Source organism: Chiloscyllium plagiosum, unplaced genomic scaffold (assembly GCF_037043375.1).
Source record: "Chiloscyllium plagiosum isolate Xiang-an unplaced genomic scaffold, Cpla_swu_hap1 HiC_scaffold_11, whole genome shotgun sequence".
Taxonomy (NCBI): domain Eukaryota; kingdom Metazoa; phylum Chordata; class Chondrichthyes; order Orectolobiformes; family Hemiscylliidae; genus Chiloscyllium; species Chiloscyllium plagiosum.
In genome coordinates, this window is record NW_028270149.1 from 23,611,177 (window position 1) to 23,632,382 (window position 21,206).

At 40.8% G+C, this 21,206-nt stretch overlaps 1 protein-coding gene across 3 annotated transcripts in view; it reads left to right on the forward strand.

Annotated features, from left to right (window-relative positions):
* Nucleotides 1–21,206, forward strand: part of col4a5 (collagen, type IV, alpha 5 (Alport syndrome)) — a 259,440-nt gene that overhangs the window by 173,909 nt on the left and 64,325 nt on the right. For all 3 annotated transcript variants that reach the window (XM_087991900.1, XM_043705036.2, XM_087991901.1), the window contains 5 exons: nucleotides 4,176–4,343; nucleotides 5,942–6,031; nucleotides 7,828–7,974; nucleotides 14,944–15,042; nucleotides 17,337–17,426. In XM_087991900.1, the coding sequence (XP_087848026.1) occupies nucleotides 4,176–4,343; nucleotides 5,942–6,031; nucleotides 7,828–7,974; nucleotides 14,944–15,042; nucleotides 17,337–17,426 (594 nt within the window). The remainder of the gene's footprint in view (nucleotides 1–4,175; nucleotides 4,344–5,941; nucleotides 6,032–7,827; nucleotides 7,975–14,943; nucleotides 15,043–17,336; nucleotides 17,427–21,206) is intronic.

The window sequence follows — 21,206 nt, forward strand, 5'->3', positions numbered from 1 at the left end:
AATCACTGCATCATCTGGAAGGTATACCTAGGGTCTTGGATAGTGAGGAGGGAAGAGGTAAACAGGCAGGTATTACACGTTCTCTAACAGAGAGGTCAGTTATTAGGGGCACACAGTTAAGGTGATGGAAAAGTGCCTTGGGGGTGTGGGGAAGTGTTGGGAATGGAAGAGGAGTGGACCAGAATGTCCCAGAGGGAAGATTACCTGTGGAATGCCAATGAGGGAGGGGAGAGGAATATGTGTCTGGTCATGGCATCCTATTGGAGGTGATGGAACTGGCAGAAATGGTGGTTCACAATCCTTTGAATGCAATGGCTGGTGCAGTGATAGGTGAAGACCAAGGGAACCCTATCATTGTAACTGGAGGGAAATCAAGGGGTGAGTGCAGAAGTGCGAGAGGTGGGTCAAACATGGCTAAGGTCCCTGTTGACCACAGTAGTGCGGAAAAAGGTGGTCAGTTTTGAAGCCCCCTGCAGAAGGTGACATTGTCAGAATAGATGCAACTGAGACAGAGAGACTAGGAAAATGGGATGGAGTCCTTAGTGGAAGCAGGGTGTGAGAATATATCTGCCCTTCCTGAAGAAGGGTTCATGCCTGAAACGTCGATTCTCCTGCCCCTTGGATGCTGCCTGACCTGCAGCGCTTTTCCAGCAACGCATTTTCAGCTCTGATCTCCAACATCTGCAGTCCTCACTTTCTCCCTGTGAGGATATATCGTCCATATAACTGTGGGAGTTGATCAGTTTGTAATGGATATTGGTGATCAGGCAATTCGCAGAAATGAAAACAGAGATGTTGAGGAAGGGAGGAGTCAGAGATGGACTGAATGAAGCATAATTGATAAACTTTTCCAGTTCAGAATGAGAGAAGGAAGCAGCACTGATCATGTCATTGACATACGTTTACATTGGCGGCCTTGCTCTTCATTGCACATATTAATGATATGGAAGTTATGATAGGGAAATTTGCAGTTGAGACAAAAATTGATGAACTGGAGGATAGCTGTTAACTCAGAATGGTTTCATTCAGTGGGCAGCAAAGTGGCAAGTGTATTTCAGACTGGAAAACAGCAAGACAATGCATTTGGGGAGGACAAAGCAAGCAAGAGAATATATAATTAATAGGAAGAGAGAGGTAGAAGAAATGAGGGAATTTGGAGTGCATGTTCACAGGTCAGTTGGGAAAGATGGTAAAGCAAACAAATTCATAGAATATAAACTCAGGGGTGTAATTCTGGAACTTTGTAAAATGCTGGTTAGACCACAGCTGGAATTTTCCATCATCACATCACAGGAAGGATGTAATTGCTCTGGAAAGACTACAGAGAATTCTAAGAATTTTGTCAGCTTAAAAATTAGATAGGATAGAGTCATTTTCCTTAGTACAGTAGGAACTGAGGGGTGACTTAATTGAGGTGTACAATATAATGAGGGGCCCAGACAGAGTAGACTGGAAAGACTGTTTTCTCTAACAGAGAGGTCAGTTATCAGGGGCACACTGTTAAGGTGGTGGTAGAAGGATTAGATGGGATATGAGGAAAATTCTTCTCACCCAGTGGGTGGTGAGTGTCAGGAATTCACTGCCTGGATTGGTGATTGAGGTAAAAACCCTCAACTCAGTTAAAAATGTCCTGGATATGAAGCTGTAGAGCTGTAACCTGCAAGGCTACAAACTAAGGGCTGGACGGTTGGATTAAAGTGAGGAGCAGCTTTCTCAGACATGATAAGCTGAATAGCCTTTTCCTGTGAACTAGCATTTCTATGGTTTTAAGTATAGCAATGAAAACTTTCATATATGTTGTACTTTTCACAGTAACGAGACATGTCACAGCATTTTATAGGCAATGGAGTATGTTTGAATTGTAGTCACCATTACAACAGAATGATAGAATCCCTATTGTGTAGAGCATCCCACCTTATAGTTCCCATGGCCAATCCAACTAACCTACATATCAGTGAACTGTGGAAGGAAAACAGAGCACCCAGCTGAAACCCACATAGACAATGTGCAAACTCTACACAGATAGTTACCTGAGTGTGGAATTGAACCCAGGTCCCTAGCACTGTAAGGTAACAGTGCTAAACACTGTGCCATTGAGTCACCCCTACTGAGTGCAGAAAATGTCGCACACAACAAGCTTCCACAAAGGGAAATGGACCACAGTAAATAATCCATTTTTTAGATGTTGATTGAGGAATAAATCTTGGCTATGTAACTGGGAAAACTTCCTTGTTTTTCTTCAAATAGTATTGTATATTGTTTTATGTGCACCAGAGAGGGAAGGCTGGGCTATTGATTAATGTCTTATCCAAAAAACAGCAGCTCTGTTAGGCAGCACTTCCTCATTATTGCACTCAAGAATCAGCCTTAAGTTTTGTTTTCAAATTCTTGGGTGGGACTCAAACTGAGAACCTTACAACTCAGAGGTACAACTGCTATCAACTGAGCTAATACACAGGAGCAATGCCAGTCTGAATGTGGAACACTTAATGAAGCTATCTGATCTTCCTCAAAATGTAAAACATCAGTATTGATACTTGGGATTTATTGAATTATTTTAAATAGTTGCAGAAATCTAAAATGTTTTATTAGCATGTACTTGAAGTTTAAGTTTAACTTCAACCTGCTTGGTTTCTTTTTTCTAATTAATGACTGGCTTTCCAGGGAGACGGGAGTCACCAAGCAGTTACAAGTTGCGTATATGACTGGCTTTCCTCTTATACGCAACTTGTAACTGCTTGGTGACTCCCGTCTCCCTGGTGGCCCCAATGCCGTGAATCTTGAATCCATTCAGGTCAACCAGGTACTTGCATCAGTAACGTGTCTGCGGTTTAATGGTCTACCATTGAATTTATTTTGGGGAGATGTTAACTGATTGCTTTTGTCTTAATCTTGTTTCAGTCTGAATTGCACCTTACTCTGCAATCCTTTGAGCACTGACTTCAGAATAAGCAAATTATCTTTCTGGATGCAAAATGCTATTTTCAAAGTTCCTCAGCTTTCAAGGCATTGTACTCAGAGAAATAAGCCTCAGTCAGAGAACTCATAAGGACGTCTCATAAAGGAATGTGAACATCACACACTGGTGCTCCATTAAGACAGATGTTCTGTGCATTGTTGGAGCAGAGCATCAGAAGCTTTATTCTCAATCTGTCTGATTCATGCTACAATTAAATTGGAAGTGCCAGCCCTGGCACTTGTTGAAAACTATTTCATTAGAGGACACTGCTCTCCTGTGTCACAATAAGCATGAAAACAGCTCCCACAGTGCTCACAGGAAAAACAGGAAGGGGACGATCAGATGAAACAGCATCTTGCTACATATCAAGGTGTTACTTATGTAGAATGTATTGCTTAATCAGTAAATTAAGGCAGGGCGAATGAACATCTGCCACTTTATTTACTGTGAAGTTGTGTAGGTTTTCTTTTAGCGCAGTTTCTCATAACATGTGGATCTCCATTGAATGGATGAATCAAATTCAAGGATTTGTTTGATCATTACAATATCAAATTGAATCATCAGAGGAGAAAGTAAATATCACAATTTGAGATTATCAATCTATAATTATCCGTGTGTATATTCACATTCAAGTATACGGAAACTAAACATGATAGTTACATAAACCTTCATAGATGTTGGTAAGTCCATTGATTCCATGCATCCAAGCAAAATGTGTGTTAGGAGTATACAAGGGTCAGAGAATTGGCACCGCGGTGTTGCAGGTCTTGCTGTTTCCAAGCTGTTTCCTATTGGAACGGAAAGAGTGAAATCGGTAAATTCATTATTTGATGTCTAAGACTGAATCCTTAACTGTTGTATTAACAAATCACAATCAGAATCTATTACAGGATATCAATTTGAAGTCCAGCCTTGGTTCAGTTCCTTGCAAATACAGTTCCTTGGTACATAGAAAGAGTTTATTGCAGAGAACACCAACAGTGGGCCCAGAGTCTCCAGAGTCGAGCAAATAGATAAGATGCCGCTGATTAACATTGGAATACTGAGGGGTAATAATGACTTTAGTGCGTAACAGGATACCGCAAGATAGAATCAGTTAGTAAAGAAAATATTCAGCAGAATCCAAATTGTTCACTGAAGTTTTGAATTCATGGTATCATGGCATGAGTTTACTGTTATGTACATTGGTGCTAATCTGCTCTTTGATGTCAATTAGGGTTGCCAGGTCGCGCTGGTGAAAAGGGAGATCCTGGTCCTCCAGGATTAGATATCCCTGGCCCTTCTGGTGAGAAGGGAAACACAGGATTCCCAGGCAGTCCAGGTCCAGTTGGCCCTCCAGGAACACCTGGAATACCAGCAAGGGATGGGTTACCAGGTCCACCAGGTAAGACAAAACTAAAGGTGAGAAGCAACCTTTGAAGCTGGATATGGTTTCCAACTTGAAGAATGCATCCTAAACTAAGTCATCTTTTTGTTTCTTGTTCTCTTCCTGGACAGCGTTTCAAATTTTAGTTAGATGGGATGGTTGGTCATTGAATTTTTCTTCCATTGTGATGGAATAAGTTCTTGCCTTTCACATGTTTCACTCAAAGAGAAATGGATGATCCATTTAGTTGGTTGTGTGATGGATAGATCGGGAAGGGATTGATAGGATGCACATGGTGTTTTCTGATAAAAGTGATCCCAGTTAATGTTGCTACTGCACAGGTCAGATTGCAGAATGAAACCTGGATGGATAGATTTTCTTTTGTTATTTTAGTTAGCATGGAAGTCACTGAGCCATAAACATACAAGACTGCAGATGTTCTTTAACAATAAAATAGAAGTTTATTACAAAGAAGGAAAAATGATAAAACAAACTAGACTACCTAAATGTAGAATACAGTTTGAAAGATCTTAAAATAAACACCAAAACAAGGTTTCATTTATTTCACAATGCCATCACTTTACAGTGATCAAAATCTAGAGAGATTACTCCTTTATCTCAAATCTTTAAATTTGATCCAAATCTTTCTTGTAAGTTGTAAAGACATCTTATGTGAATACTGACAAAACTGAGAGCTTTCAATTGCCTGCAGATTTCTAACCAAACACTTTTGGTACGGTAATTACACATACTAACTTTCTACCGAGGTAATTTAATCCAAACTGTTCCACACTTTTTTTTCCAGCAGGAAAGTTATATTGTACCTTGGGCCCCAGTCAGTACTCTTCTAAACTGCTCAAAAACTTCCAATCTCTGGGTTTCTGGAAATCAGTGCTTGATTATCCTTAATCAAAAGCAGACTATGTCTCTCAATGTTTACATGCCCTGTCATAAACCCAGCACAATATTAACAATCTTCCATTAATAGTCTAGAAGTACCTGCTTTCTGCTATATACTGGATTAGATCAATGTTTTGATCAGAAGGACTTGAATGACCTGGTTATTTTTAAAATCAACTAGGCGAAAGTGAGTACTGCAGATGTTGAAGATTAGAGTCAAGATTAGAGTAGAGCTGGAAAAATACAGCAGGTCAGGCAGCATCTGAGGAGCAGGAAGATCGATGTTTCAGACATCAGGATTGAGGGCTTTTGCCCAAAACGTCGATTTTCCTGCTCCTTGGGTGCTGCCCGATCTGCAGTGCTTTTCCAGCACTACTCTAATCTTGGTTATTTTTAAAACCTTTCACAAAATTACCCAGCATCATGTGCCACAGTTTTGAAGTGCAATCAGTAAGGAGTGAATCAGGCAGTTTTCATGTTATAACAGAGAGTGGGAATGTGAAAGATACCAAAGGCATGCAGCAGAGAATTGAGATGGAGCACCCAAACAACATTGATGGCACTTCCTGGCAAGTATTATGATGAAATCCAGCTGCCCAGTTTACCATCCCTACACTACTTCTAAACTTAAACAGTTTTACAGATTAATTTACAGGACTGTGATATTCCTCAGTTTCGTTATTTAGACTTATGCTTAATTTCTTGTCTGTTTCTAGGTCCTAAGGGTGATATGGGTGTAATGGGAACGCCAGGCCCTCCGGGTTCTCCTGGTCCTCCAGGTGCTCCAGGTTTTCAAGGAGCAAAAGGTTAGCACGGCTACACTAGTTCTGGAGTTTGTGAGTTTGGTTTCCTTCTTCCAGCAGTAGCTTCCCAGAGACACAAATCATTCAAATTCAATCAATTGAGTATGATACTTGCATTTTTTTTCTTTTTCTTTTCTGTATTTCTATCATTTGCACAGTACCACTTATGTTTGTATGATTTACAGTGACTATTTATAGTCATGGAACAAGAGATGGACCTAGAGTGGTCATGGTTCATGAAACACATGGATGATGTCCAGTATTGGAGGGATGAGAAAAACTTGCATGAAGATATATATTTAGATAACTATTACATAGCAAACTCAAAATATCATTCTTACCCTGTATAAGACTTTGGTTTGGTCCCACCAAACATTCCATGCCCAGTTTTTGATTTGCACAAATTATGGCGATGTTCAGGCTCTGATGATTACCAAAATGATGCCAATGGCTGGATTTTAATATTGAAGGTTAGAATTCAGGGATGGATGGATCCTATGTTCTGTTTTTAACTTTGTCTCGAGACTGCCAAATAGTGGGGTGTTGAGGTGTCCATAAGCTTGGAGGTGGACCTGCTACTGTGTCAGTAGTGGAAAGTGAAGCTGGTCAAATCCAAAGTAGGCAAATAAAAAGATTAGTCTCCATTCTGAAAAAAACCCTGCAATCAGCAGCTCATCTCTCCATGACTTTCAGGTAAGTAGCAGGGGAGAAAAACATAGTGTTTGCAGTTCCCTGCCAATCTATAATTTTAATGCAATTCATTCCCTGCTGGGAACCTTATTAATAACAGCAAATTGATGTCCCAATACCTAAATGAAACCCAACAGCATTTTAAACCAATCCTGTATTGGAACATATTAGGTGTGCACATTGTGCCTGGTCACAAGAATCAGTGATTTGGGGCCAGTTGTAACATTTCCAAGGTGACAAATAAAATCCCATTAAGATATTGACCTTGGTGATCACTTAATTGGCAGAGAAATGGGTACCCTGTTCAAATAACAGAAGTGAGCAGTCCCTGGAGACTGGAAGGGCAATTGGATACAGAGGAACAGCTGGCTGCAATACTGAACAGATTTAAGCTTCAGGTTTACAATGTAAAAAGCAGCCAAGCCACCATTTGGGGGTAAGGCATGTGGTATAACTGTGATGTGGTGCAGAAATGCTTCAAGGGGACAGCTTGGGCTTCTCCCAGACTGTGGAAGGAAAGGAGAGCCTGTAAGGTATATCTGGAGCACTGTCATTCTGGTCTAATGTTGAATTCACAACCACCACAACCACATCCTGACAGCATTAGGAAACTAGAGCATGGCTGAAAAACCCAGTTAGCCTCCATCACATACTCTTGATAAGGCTTGCATGCCCCATTCACTGCCCAATCTGAACTTGCCTCACCAACTGCCTTAGGCATGCGTTCCTGGCACAGCAGCCCTCTCTGGCTTTTTCAAGCTTCATCCATCTCCAGACCCAACTTCAGCAGCACCTGAAAGCTTTTACTTGTGGGTCTCAAACTCCCAAGAAATTCAACACATGACACTCACAGGGAGGAATTTCCACTTCGAAATGTCAAAGTAGAATTCAGTATCTGGGTCACATCGGATGGAGTTGAGGATAAACATAAATAACACCAACAAACTGCTTTAATTTAAATTATTCCCTAATAATTTACTACTTGTCTCACATGGCTCATCTTTGCAAGAAACTTGAGTTTTTAAATTAACTGTCCAGGTGAATTTTAGCAATTAGTAACTTTATTTCCCAGGATTTCTAATAAAAAAAATCCGTTCTATCTGTTCCAGGTAATGACGGCATCCCAGGTAGGCCCGGAAACCCAGGCGGATCTGGCTATAAAGGTGACAAAGGTGACATTGGCCTTCCAGGTGCCCCAGGAACAATTGAGCCAGGTCAGATCTTTGCAGGACAGAAAGGAGAGCCGGGTATCCCAGGTATGTGGATTATCTTTGTGGAGTGGCTGTGTGAACTTAACCAGCACGTGTAGCTTGAGAACCAGTGCAGGAGAGAAGGATTAAAAATATCTCTCTTTCTTTGGAATACAAATCCAGCCCCTTGAATGTTGACAAATGTTACCCTGACAATGGTATCATCATATTCACAATGCTTGTGAATACCAGACCCAACTTCAGATTCCTTGTCTGTCTTCCAGTAGTGTGCTTTGGAGTTGTCCTGCCAACGTGTTTCTTCAGCATCTGTGTGGGTATATGTCAAATGCCTAAAATCCATTATGCGATCAGTGTCCAAACTTCTGTCCATGTGACCTTGTACCACAAGCTCCAGTACACAAATATACATAGCTTATAATACACCCTGATTTGTGCACTTGCAAAACAGATTGAGAAGGCTGTTGTGTCATTGATTGTTGATGAAATTCAGTATGTAATATTCAATGCTGGTAACTTGGCAGAAAATAGATATAGAAGCATAAAGGTGTAGATAAGGACCTCTAATGTTAGTTTTAATTAGCAATTTTAAAACAGAGGATTTTTGACATGTCTGACTGTCAAGAATGTAAAATAAAACCCCAATTTAATCTGAACATTATTTGAAATGAGATACAAGTGTTGACGATGTCATATAAGTTTCCATGATTTCAATCATTGTCAAGATATTCTATCAGTAAAATCTATAGTGTTTGTGAATGGACACTGTGGGTATTTTTGTAACAGCACATAGTGCCATTATATTTCTAAAGCTAAACAAATATGAAAGAATAAATATTAAAATTGTATTTTCTACAATTGCGAAGAGTAGTATATTGCTACCATTATATGTAGTCCACCTATTTTGTTACATTAGCTGTAATCAGTATCAAAGTTATTCATATATGCATCATTTTGTACATTTTGCTTTGGGGTCTGTTATCTTTGCCAATATGAAAGCTCTGAATGGATGGACATTAATACATGTTTCATTCCTTTCTTCTTCATTTCTAAATTAGAGATGTTGTCACCTTGTTTGAATCTTCCGTATGTTGATCACTGAAATTGAGGCTAGTACCTGCAATGTTTAGTGTATTAACTTATTAAACTTGTGTTAGTGCCCCTAGAACAACCAGCATTAATCCTTTGGTGTCACAGGTATGAACAACATTGAAATTCTCTCTGATTAACTTCTAAAGGAGGAATTTTCCTCAAATTATGTCCATTCCAGAATTTAGATCTAATAGTCAAGTCATGGAATATGCAAACTTTGCATTAGTTACATCATTGTAGACTAAATCATTATGTATATATGCCATCAAAGAACTTAAGTCGATGAAATCACTAACGCAGCATGTGCATATATTGACATCTAACACCAGGAGGAACCGAACTTCAGCAAATCAGAATCAGACGTTAGTTTTCATCGATTTCCCCAGAGGCGGTACTTTATCAGTGGAATTCAAAAGCTCATTTGAAGTATCTAATATTCAAAGGTGTTTAATGTGATCAATTCCGAATGGTTTTTCTTTCTGCTTTTAGTTTAGAATCACAGCATTGTCAACACTCTCAGTTAAATTCTCAAAATGAAATACTGTTGTGTCTGAGTCGGAGACTACTGGCAGATGACTCCTTTTTGTCTCCTTACTACCTCAAAGCATAAGCAACAAGAAATTCATGGAAAATAACTTGCACCTGCCTAGTTAGATTTCGACAGAGGAGTTGGAGGTGAAAAGACTAATCGTCCTTAATGGTTATGAATCATTTGCAAACAGGAACAGGAGTGATTGACTTCTCCCCAGGGAGTTTGGGTGATTTCTGGATATTTATTTCTTAATATTGTTGAGTATGTTCATATCCTTCCTCTTCCCTTTATATTGTCTTCCAGAATTTGAAACTAAAAGTCAGGTTTCAGGTTACACAACCATTGAGTTAGTAACAGTACTACATACATGGTGTGTATATGGCACCAAGTAACACAAAGCAATGCTGTTAGAGATTTTGAAACCTTAGTTTCATAACTGATCCTAAGATGAACTACCGATGATATATTCGCAGCATCACTAAGACTGCCTCATTCCACTTTGTAATATTGTCCTACCCTGCCCTTTACTCAGCTGATGTGCTGCTGAAATCCTCATCATTCCCTTTTTTATCTCTGGACTTGACTATTCCAGCATATCCTATTCAGGCCTCCCCTCCCGTAACCTCTATAAACCTGAAGTCATCCTAGGACACATATCCTTACAATAAATCCCATTCACTCATCATCCTTGTGCTCGCAGCTCGATATTAGATCCTCAATTTTAAAACTGATGTCTTTGGAAATTCCCCCAGTCTCCATATGTCCTCCCTTGCCTGACCACCAGCACACCTCTTCACCTTATTCCCCACCTTATCACCAACACTGTAATCTTCTCTAGACCCTCAACTCTTTAAGATATCGACATTTATCTAGTTCTGGCTCTTAAGCATTTCCAGTATTAATCATTGCATCCTTGTGACCATGTCTCAGGTCTTCGACTGATGGGAGCACAGTCAATGGAGTTCCCTTCAAAAACCTGACTGCCTCACTGTCTCTCTTTACTCCTTCAGTCACAACTTGTGGCCTCCCTTTATAACCAGACTTCTGATCACTTGCTCTAATGTCATCACATGTGACACTTGAACACATTTTCCAATTCCTTTGAGTTCTGAAGAAATCATACCAGACTCGAAGTACTAATTCTGTTTCTCTCTCCACAGACGTTGCCACATCTCCCTAGCACTTTCTATGTTTGTTTCAGATTACCAGCACCCACAGCATTTTGCTTTAGTTCTTTATAGCATTCCTGCAAAACATCTTTGGCCATTTTATTTTATTAAAAGGTGCTATATAAACATGGGAAATCAGGTAGTTCGGTTTGCTAATGTGTTGTGTAGAATCATGCCAACATTGTGGGTTCAGTGCTTTTACCTGCTGAGGTAGTTCTTGGGACCTGTCTCCTCATCAGTCTCATAGACACTACAGAACATCATGGCTTTTCAGCCTATCACTGTGTCCACACTTATCCACAAAGATCCGATCACATTGATCCCCTGTTCCAGTTTCTTGCCTATAGTCCTGGAGACTATGGCAATGTAAGTGAATATCTCGATACTGCTTAAATATTATGACTCTTATCAAAGCTGAAAATGTGTTGCTGGAAAAGCGCAGCAGGTCAGGCAGAATCCAAGGAACAGGAGAATCGACGTTTCGGGCATAAGCCCTTCTTATGCCCGAAACGTCGATTCTCCTGTTCTTTGGATGCTGCCTGACCTGCTGCGCTTTTCCAGCAACACATTTTCAGCTCTGATCTCCAGCATCTGCAGCCCTCACTTTCTCCTTGACTCTTATCAAAACCTTGTTGAAGTCCATGTGCTTTACTCAAACATATTACCCTCATCACACAGAGGGTGTTACATGTATGGAATGAGCTGCCAGAGGAAGTGGTGAAGGCTGGTACAATTGCAACATTTAAGAGGCATTTGCATGGGTATATGGATAGGAAGGGTTTGGAGGGATATGGGCCAGGTCCTGGCAGGTGGGACTAGATTGGGTTGGGATATCTGGTCGGCATGGACAGGTTGGACCGAAAGGTCTGTTTCCATGCTGTACATCTCTATGACTCTATCAGTACAGCTGGCTTCTCCTCACTTTGCCATTTAGTGGTATGTGAGCTTAAGCCATGAATAACAATCTTCAGTCAGCAAGGACAATACATGAAACGAGACACAGCAGTGTAGATTGTTGTTCTTGTTTATATAGATTCTACTAGTTTGTTTCTTTCCCTTCATTCAATCATGCAGCACATTTCAGTAGGGACGTAGTATTTAGGTTATGCTCTTGAATTCCATAGCATGGCATACCATGGCCATTTGGAATGTGATTTGTTTTGTGCCTTTACTACTTCTGTGCTCCTTGGCAACCTTGCAGTTTTATGAGCCTCTAGACCTTCATCATTTTCATTTTGCCCATCTGTGGGAGGTTGTAGTACTGGCATTTAGTGCATTCTGTCTTCGAAATCTGTTCTCAAACAATAAAGTTGAAGGGACATTTGTTACCAAACTGGAATATCAAAGCACTTATTGTTAGTTGCCCCTGTGTGTGAGGTAACGGTTGACACCTGCCTGTTTAGATTACTTACAGTGTGGTTAACAGACTCTTCAGCCCAACAAGTCCACACCGACCCACCGAAGCGCAACCCACCCAGACCCATTCCCCTACATTTACCCCTTCACCTAACACTATGGGCAATTTTAGCATGGCCAATTCACCTAACCTGCACATTTTTGGACTGTGGGAGGAAACCCACACAGACATGGGGGGAATGTGCAAACTCCACACAGTCAGTCGCCTGAGGCGGGAATTGAACCCGGATTTCTGGCGCTGTGAGGCAGCAGTGCTAACCACTGTGCCACCCACGGTTTAACTGTGTTAAGTACTACCTGGCTCAGCAACTTCACTCTGGCTTGGTTGTCACTGCTCTATTTAGAACCATAGAAAAAATATAACATAGAAAGATGCCTTTCATCCCATTTTGTTAAAAGTGGCCCATTCTGCTGGCTGAATGAACATGTTGCCCATTCTAATCCCATTTTCCAGCACCTGGTCAGTAGCCTTGCAGGTTACAGAGCTTCCAATACAGATCCAGGTCCCTTTTAAATGAGTTGAGGGTTTCTGCCTCAACCACCTGTCCAGAGATGTGCCACCCACTGGATGGAAAGGATTTTTCTCACATCCCACCTAATCCTTCCACCATCACCTTAACTGTGTGCCCTCTGATAACTGACTTCTCTTTTAGTAGAAACAGGTCTTTGCTGGCTATTTGGTCCAGGCCCCACATTATGTTGTACACCTCAATTAAGTCACCCCTCAGCCTCCACTATGTTAACGAAAATGTTTCTAGCCTGTCTAATCTTTTCTCAAAGTTGCAATTATTGAGCCATGGCAACAATTTTGTAAATCTCCTCTGTACTCTCACCAAAGCGTTAATGCCCTACCTGGAATGTGGTGACCAGACTGCAGCTGTGGCCTAACCAGTGTTTTACATAGTTCCATTTCTGCAGACAAAGAAAGTGAGCAGAGAAGGTCCACAAAACGTAATTCCCGTTTCCTCTAGGGTCTCTTCTCAGCCAACTGAGCTTCCATTTCTCCTCACCTCTTCCAATGCCCCTCTAAACAGTCAAACGTGAGCAATCATGACTATCAGAGATTGTCTTCCAACTGTCAGTGTCAAAATTCATCCTCATATCTCACTTTCAGATGTCCTTGTTGTGGAATTGTGGATGCACGATAGGTTGTGATACAGCAGCCAATTCACTATATGGAAGGACATTGGTTTTGAGACCATAAGAAATAGGAACAGAAGTAGGCCCTCAAGCCTGCTCCACCATTCAATAGGATTATGACTGATCCAACATACCTTACCTTTTTCCTGTAACCCTTGATTCCCTGAATGATGAAGAATCTATCTAACCCAGGACTTAAATATACACAAGGACTCTATCCCTACAGCTTTCTGTGATAAGGAATTTCAAAGGCATTCAATCCTCTAAGAGAAGAAATTCTTACATATCTCTGTCTTAAATTGGTGTCCGTTTATTCTGAGACTATGTCCTCTGCTCCTAGGTTCTCCTATGAGGGGAACATTCTCTCAGCACTTACCCTGCTAAGCCCCTTAACAATCCTATATGTTTCAATAAGATCACTTCTCATTCTTCTAATCTCTAATGAATAGAGTCCCAACCTGTTTAGCCTTTACGATTATAATCATCCAATGAATATAGCTGATCTAGTGCAAATGTCATTGGCTTAGCAATGAGTGTATGCTGTTGATATTTGCATACCCCGAACCTCAGAATTTGTATTCTTGTGCTGCTAAGAGCTTCAAAGAACTTCTTGAGACAGAAAAAGTGAAAGCTGTTCAGCCTTACCTCCTGGTATGTGAAACTATCAATAACCTCCAGTAAAACATTGCAAATGCTGATAAATAATGATATAGTAATGATATATTCCACGTCATGATAGTAGTCTTGCAGATGTTGATGGTCACAGTATCAGAGAGTCTAAGCACAAACCATTAAAGGTGTCCCTTGGTGCCGAATACTAGTGCAGCATCATCTGAGTAGAGCAACTGCCTGATATGGAGTTGAAGTACTCTCATCATGTGTCTCAAGTGGGAAAAGCTGGATAGTAAATAAGCACGTAGCCTCTGAGGTTGAACTAAAGGCATATGACAGCAGGAAAGAAAATGCCACAATGTAAATGAAGTCCCCATGGCTCAAGCATGTATATATCAGTTTGAAGGTGGCACAGTGGTTAGCATTGCTGTCTCACAGTGCCAGGGACCCAGGTTTGATTCCAGCCTCGGGTGACTGTGTGTCTGTGTGGAGTTTGCACATTTTCCCTGTGTCTGCGCAGGTTTCCTCCAGGTGCTCCAATTTCCTCCCCCGATCAAAAGATGTGCAGTCAGGTGATTTGGCCATGCTAAATTGCCCATAGAGTTCAGCGTATTAGTCAGAGGGATCTGGGTGTGGGTGGGTTACTCTTCAGAGGGTTAGTGTGGACTTGTTGGGCTGAAGGGCCTGTTTCCACACTGTAGGGAATATAATCAAAATATAATCTTATAGTTTCCTACATTTTCATCTGGTATAGCATTGTCCTGTTGCACTTAGAAGTACATTGTTGAAGTTAAGTCAATGAAGAATGGGCAATATCTTCCTCCATCAAACTGTGTTACACTAGTTCTTGAAAGTGATCCAAGTTGGTTGGTAGGATCTGTAATGAAGTTGGTTGGAATATTATAATAAGCTGTTGGAATTGATTAGAATTTTAACATACATGCAAAGTCCATCTCTATGAGAATAAGACTGTCTGATAAACAGTTATTTAATTGATCAGTCAACCATTTATAAGCATTCATGAATGAATCTTCCATTTTTGCTTCTATCTCAAAGGTTCACCAGGTCTTCCAGGCGCAAAAGGTTTCACAGGATTACCTGGTGACCCAGGAGCGCCAGGTCAAGATGGTTTACCAGGATTGCCAGGAGGTCCAGGTAAGGGCAAAAAAAAAGCGCTTCTGCTCCAGAGTACACTAGGATTATGATTGGAAGAAATGGACAAGAGACAACACTGAGGGTACCCATGTCCCCTGAGGTCAATCAGTTAGTGAAGATGCTTGTTTTGTCTGTTGAATTTTCCATTGTAGATTCACAAGTAACATACTTTTTCAGATTGAATGTTCATATTTCCTATGGCCTGGATTTTATAGTTATAATAATTGGCCAAACTGTCAGCATTCACTGACGTTAACCTCGAAAACTGACTGCAACTTCAGGTGTTCATGCCTGCGTAATTAAAATTAGAATTCCAGAAGCATCACTGTGGAATCCCTCATGAATGGGGTGAAGGGATCTTTCCATGTTAAATAGTTATCGTCTTAAAGAGTCATTTTCCAAGAATGAAATCTTTGAAAACATAATAAGGATCAATTAATCTTCCTTATGTTAAGAGATTTTCCTCTTTTTATAGTCAAATTGTCACGAAGAGCTACAACAGTGTAATAGTTGTTAAAGTGGTTTTATGCCGGTAGATGTAAAACACAAATAGGTGATTTTGTTAAGAGCTAACCCAGCACAAACTGCTTTATAATCTCAAAGCAGAACTAGATGAATAATAAAGAAAATCAATAACAGTAATACAACAATATTTGGCATATAAAGGGACCAAATGCAATTATAATTAAGACAACAACTGCATATATAAGAAATTAGTTATACACAAACAAGAAACAACAAATATTGAAAGTACACCCTGGATTTTTAGATTCAGTCCAGTATTTAGCACAGTAAAGACAAGACTACTCGGTAATGGTGGGGGCTGAATCAAGGTACACATCAATATCCAATAACCAGAATTCAGTCTTTATGGGGCCTGCCATACTTGGTTCAGGGGTGGAGCCACTTGGCCTGGGCAGAGTCAGTAGTTCATACCAGGAAAAGTACCAGAGTCTGTGATTTCTGGCCCTGCCCCAAGGCAATGGCAATTCTCTCCTTAATTGTGACAAAATCATCTTATTATCTCTATGGTTTTTACTTGGGGAGTTAAAGTAAATGTTATCTTACTGAGTGATAGATCTCCTATTTAAATATTTTACTGTAATAATAATTGAATATAAAAACTGGATTCTCCACTGGAAATAGATTGTATGTTCTACCTTTCCCAAGAACTATTAATCTTGTGATTTATTGCTTCCGAGAGTTGTGTGTTTAGTTCTTTAATAAACTTCTGAATAGTTAAGAACTTGCATTGTCTCATCTTCTTTAGCTCATGAACGCAACGCCATATAACCTGAGGTGGATAATATGTTACTAAGGAGAAATTTACAGATGCTTACAGTATCCAGATATTATTAACATTAGAAAATTGTTGAAAAGGCTATCTGGAAGACTGTAATGCTTTCACCAAGCTCCATTCCTTTGGGAGAGATAGATTGGTCTTTCGAATGCATTTAATGTTGTTAGCATCTGTCTTAACCTAGAGTTGAAAGACATGTGCCAATTGTACCAAAAAGGGACTAAAATTGTAATCCACCCAATGGAAATCAATTGGAACTCTCTGAACTTATGAGAACTTCCCTTTTTATGCCAAAATACTGCTAATAAAACTCCCTGAAAAAGTTCAGTCTTCTAATGATATGTGACTGAATTTTAAATGGCATATTGAATCATAAGTATTTCTGAAGAACTTCCCTCAGCTTTTAATGTATATGACCCTATATTTATTTTACTCCCCGTAAAATGAATGATAATCTTGTGCTTGTTATTTCCTGATTTGCTGTGTACAAAGTCTTTTCAATGTGTTTGGGGCAAGGAGATACCCATTATCACGCCCCAACTTCAAATTAACATCAGTAAAGGGCAACTCCACACCGCACCAAATCCTGCAACATTGACATTATAACGCACAATCCTAAATACAGGTATTTATAGTTATCACAGGTCAGATTACTTGGCGTTCTGGATGTAGGTTTGCTCGCTGAGCTGGAAGATTCATTTTCAGATGTTTCATCACCATACTAGGTAACATCTTCAGTGAGCCTTTGAATGAAGCTTCATCCGGAGACTCACTGAAGATATTACCTAGTATGGTGATGAAACTTCTGAAAATGATCCTTCCAGCTCAGTGAGCAAACCTACATCCAAAACCTCAATCTGAGCTACAAATCGTCTCAAAACTCACTAATTTCTTTGCATTCTTAATCAAATGGGGACAGTTTTCACTGTTGGGATTCTGTTTTAGAACATATGCAATGTTTATGATGATACATTTTAATACATTACTTTTGCAGGGATGAAAGGAGATCCAGGGTACCCAGGACAACCAGGATCTCCAGGATTACCCGGACCAAAAGGATCAATGGGTGAAATGGGTCTTCCAGGTAAGTTCAGAACAGATTTGAATCAAAGCCATTTTATTTATCAATAGCAATAAAACACATAACAGAGCTCCAATTTGATCAATGTTATGCTTCCAATAATTATTGAATTTTGTAGAAAATGACCCTCCAGTATGGAGGTATTAATTTGCTGATGTAGCACAACACACATTATATGATTTTGCATGAAATAAAGCCAATTTTGCTGGTCTGCGAACACTGAGGTTTCTTCTGCTAGACTATGAACATAGTTCCTGTTGTGCTGCATGCTGGAAAGCAGGACAAGTAAAGACATTACAGCTACAAGCTTGCAGTTATATTCCTGGCCACTGGAAACTGCCAGCGACCCTAACGCCTGGAGATTGTATTAGTGAAAACTAGGAAACAACATAGCTTATTGTCAGCTCCTTTGTTCAAGCTGTTCCTGAGAGTCCCACAAATCATGCACAGTTCTTGGTACAAAACACATAGAAAAGAGAGGAAGAAATGTGTTCCCTTACTTTCTGACTGCCATGGGGTTAGTGGGCCTACATCTCCTGCAGGGTTAGACTCAGCTCTGCCTGTCCCCAGCTATCCCAGACATTTGGAGTAGTCTAAAAGATGTATCTCTGGCTTGTATGTCTGGGAGTGAAAACAGGCAGCATAAATTTCCTTCCAGAACAGATTAAGTAAAAGGTAATGATGTGAACCTGCACCCATCATATGCACCCTGACACCTGGGGCTGGAATGGTCACTAAAATAGGGTTGTGTTGTCGTTCTTTCACCTCTAGTACCATGCTGATGGAATGAATATCTCTAACAGTCATCAGTACCAGTTCAATGACCCAATCCAATAACCAGAGAACATGGGCACTAAGTTAGCCCTTTTTCACAGAGACTAATGAGGAAACTGTATATGACTACATGGAAAATTAGTGAACACATTCAACAGTCAGCAGAAAGAGTGGGGTCAGCCTTAGTTTTATTGCCACTCCCAATTCTTCAAAATTTCAATAGATAAACTAGGAAGGTGGGGCGGGGAGAGGAGGTGTTGAGGGGGCTGCTGGGTGGGACCCAGGGAGATAGTGAGAAAAGAGATCAATCTGAGAGTGGTACAGTTGAGAACAGAAGAGAAACAAACAGTCAGGGCAGACAGGGACAAGGTAGGACTAATAAATTAAACTGCATTTATTTCAATGCAAGGGGCATAACGGGCAAGGCAGATGAACTCTGGGCATGATTAGGAACATGGGACTGGGATATCATAGCAATTACAGAAACATGGCTCAGGGATGGGCAGGACTGGCAGCTTAATGTTCCAGGATACAAATGCTACAGGAAGGATAGAAAGGGAGGATAGAGAGGAGGAGTGGCGTTTTGATAAGGGACAGCACTACAGCTGTACTTAGGGAGAATATTCCCGAAATACATCCAGGGAAGTTATTTGGATGGAACTGAGAAACAAGAAGGGGATGATCACCTTACTGGGATTGTACTATAGACCCCCTAATAGTCAGAGGGAAATTGAGAAATAAACTTGTAAGGATATCTCAGCTATCTGAAAGAATAATAGGCTGGTTATGGTAGGAGATTTTAACTGTCCAAACATAGACTGGGACTGAGATAGTGTTAAGGGTTTAGATGGAGAGGAATTTGTTATGTGTGTACAACAAAATTTTCTGATTCAGTATGTGGATGTACCTACTAGAAAAGGTGCAAAACTTGACCTACTCTTGGGAAATAAGGCAGGGCAGGTGACTGAGGTATCAGTGGGGGAGCACTTTGAGGACAGTGACCATAATTCTATTACTTTTAAAATAATGATGGAAAAGGATAGACCAGATCTAAAAGTTGAAGTTCTAAATTGGAGAAAGGCTAATTTTGACGGTATTAGGCAAGAACTTTCAAAAGCTAATTGGGGGCAAATGTTTGCAGGTAAAGGGACGGCTGGAAAATGGGAAGTCTACAGGAATGAGATAATGAGAATCCAGAGAAAGTATATTCCTGTTAGGGTGAAAGGAAAGGCTGGTGGGTATAGGGAACGCTGGATGACTAAAGACATTGAGGGTTTGGTTTAGAAAAAGAAGAATAGATCGAGTGAATCTTTGGAAGAGCATGAAGGCAGTTGGAGTATACTTTTTTTTTAGATTCCCTACAGTGTGGAAAAAGGCCCGTCAGCCCAACAAGTTCACACCGACCCTCCAAAGAGTAACCCACCCAAACCCATTTCCCTCTGGCTCATGCACCTAACACTATGGACAATTTAGCATGGCCAATTCACCTGACCTGCACATCTTTGGACTGTGGGAGGAAACCGGAGCATCCGGAGGAAACCCACGCAGACACAGGGAGAATGTGCAGACTCCACACAGACAGTCACCCAAGGCTGGAATTGAACTTGAGACCCTGCTGCTGTGAGGCAGCAGTACTAACCACTGAGCCACCATGCCAACCAAGAGGGAAATCCGGATGGGAAACAGGGGACATGAAATAGCTATGGCAAATAGAATTAAGGAGAATCCAAAGGGTTTTTACAAATACATTAAGGACAAAAGGATAACTAGGGGGAGAATAGGGCCCCTCAAAGATTAGCAACGCAGCCTTTGTGTGGAGCCGCAGAAAATTGGGGAGATACCAAATGAGTATTTTACATCAGTATTTACTGTGGAAAAGGATATGGAAGGTATAGACTGTAGGGAAATAGATGGTGACATCTTGCAAAATGTCCAAATTATAGAGGAGGAAGTACTGGATGTCTTGGAATGCATAAAGGTGGATAAATCCCCAGAACCTGATCAGGTGTACCCTAGAACTCTGTGGGAAGCTAGAGAAGTGATTGATGGCCTCTTGCTAGTCACAGGTGAGGTGCCGGAGACATGGAGGTTGGCAAACGTGGTGCCGCTGTTTAAGAAGGGTGGTAAGGACAAGCCAGGGAACTATAGACCAGTGAGCCTGACGTTGGTGGTGAGCAAGTTGTTGGAGGGAATCCTGGGGGACAGGATGTACATGTATTTGGAAAGGCAAGGACTGATTAGGGATAGTCAACATGGCTTTGTGCATGGGAAATCATGTCTCACAAACTTGATTGAGTTTTTTGAAGAAGTAACAAAGAGGATTGATGAGGGCAGAGCAGTAGATGTGATCTATATGTAGTTCAGTAAGGCGTTCGACGAGGTTCCCCATGGGAGACTAGTTAGCAAGGTTTGATCTCACGGAATACAGGGAGAACTAGCCATTTGGATACAGAACTGGTTCAAAGGTAGAAGACAGAGGGTGGTGGTGGAGGGTTGTTTTTCAGACTGGACTTCTGTGACCAGTGGAGTGCCACAAGGATTGGTGCTGGGTCCTCTACTTTTTTGTCATTTACATAAATGATTTGGATGCGAGCATAAGAGGTACAGTTAGTAAGTTTGCAGATGACACCAAAATTGCAGGTGTCGTGGACAGCAAAGAAGGTTACCTCAGATTACAACAGGATCTGGACCAGATGGGCCAATGGGCTGAGAAGTGGCAGATGGAGTTTAATTCAGATAAATGTAAGATGCTGTATTTTGGGAAAGCAAATCATAGCAGGACTTATACACTTAATGGTAAGGTCCTAGGGAGTGTTGCTGAACAAAGAGACCTTGGAGTGCAGGTTCATAGTTCCTTGAAAGTGGAGTCACAGGTAGATAGGATAGTGAAGAAGGCGTTTGGTATGCTTTCCTTTCTTGGTCAGAGTATTGAGTACAGGAGTTGGGAGGTCATGTTGCGACTGTACAGGACTTTGGTTAGGCCACTGTTAGAATATTGTGTGCAATTCT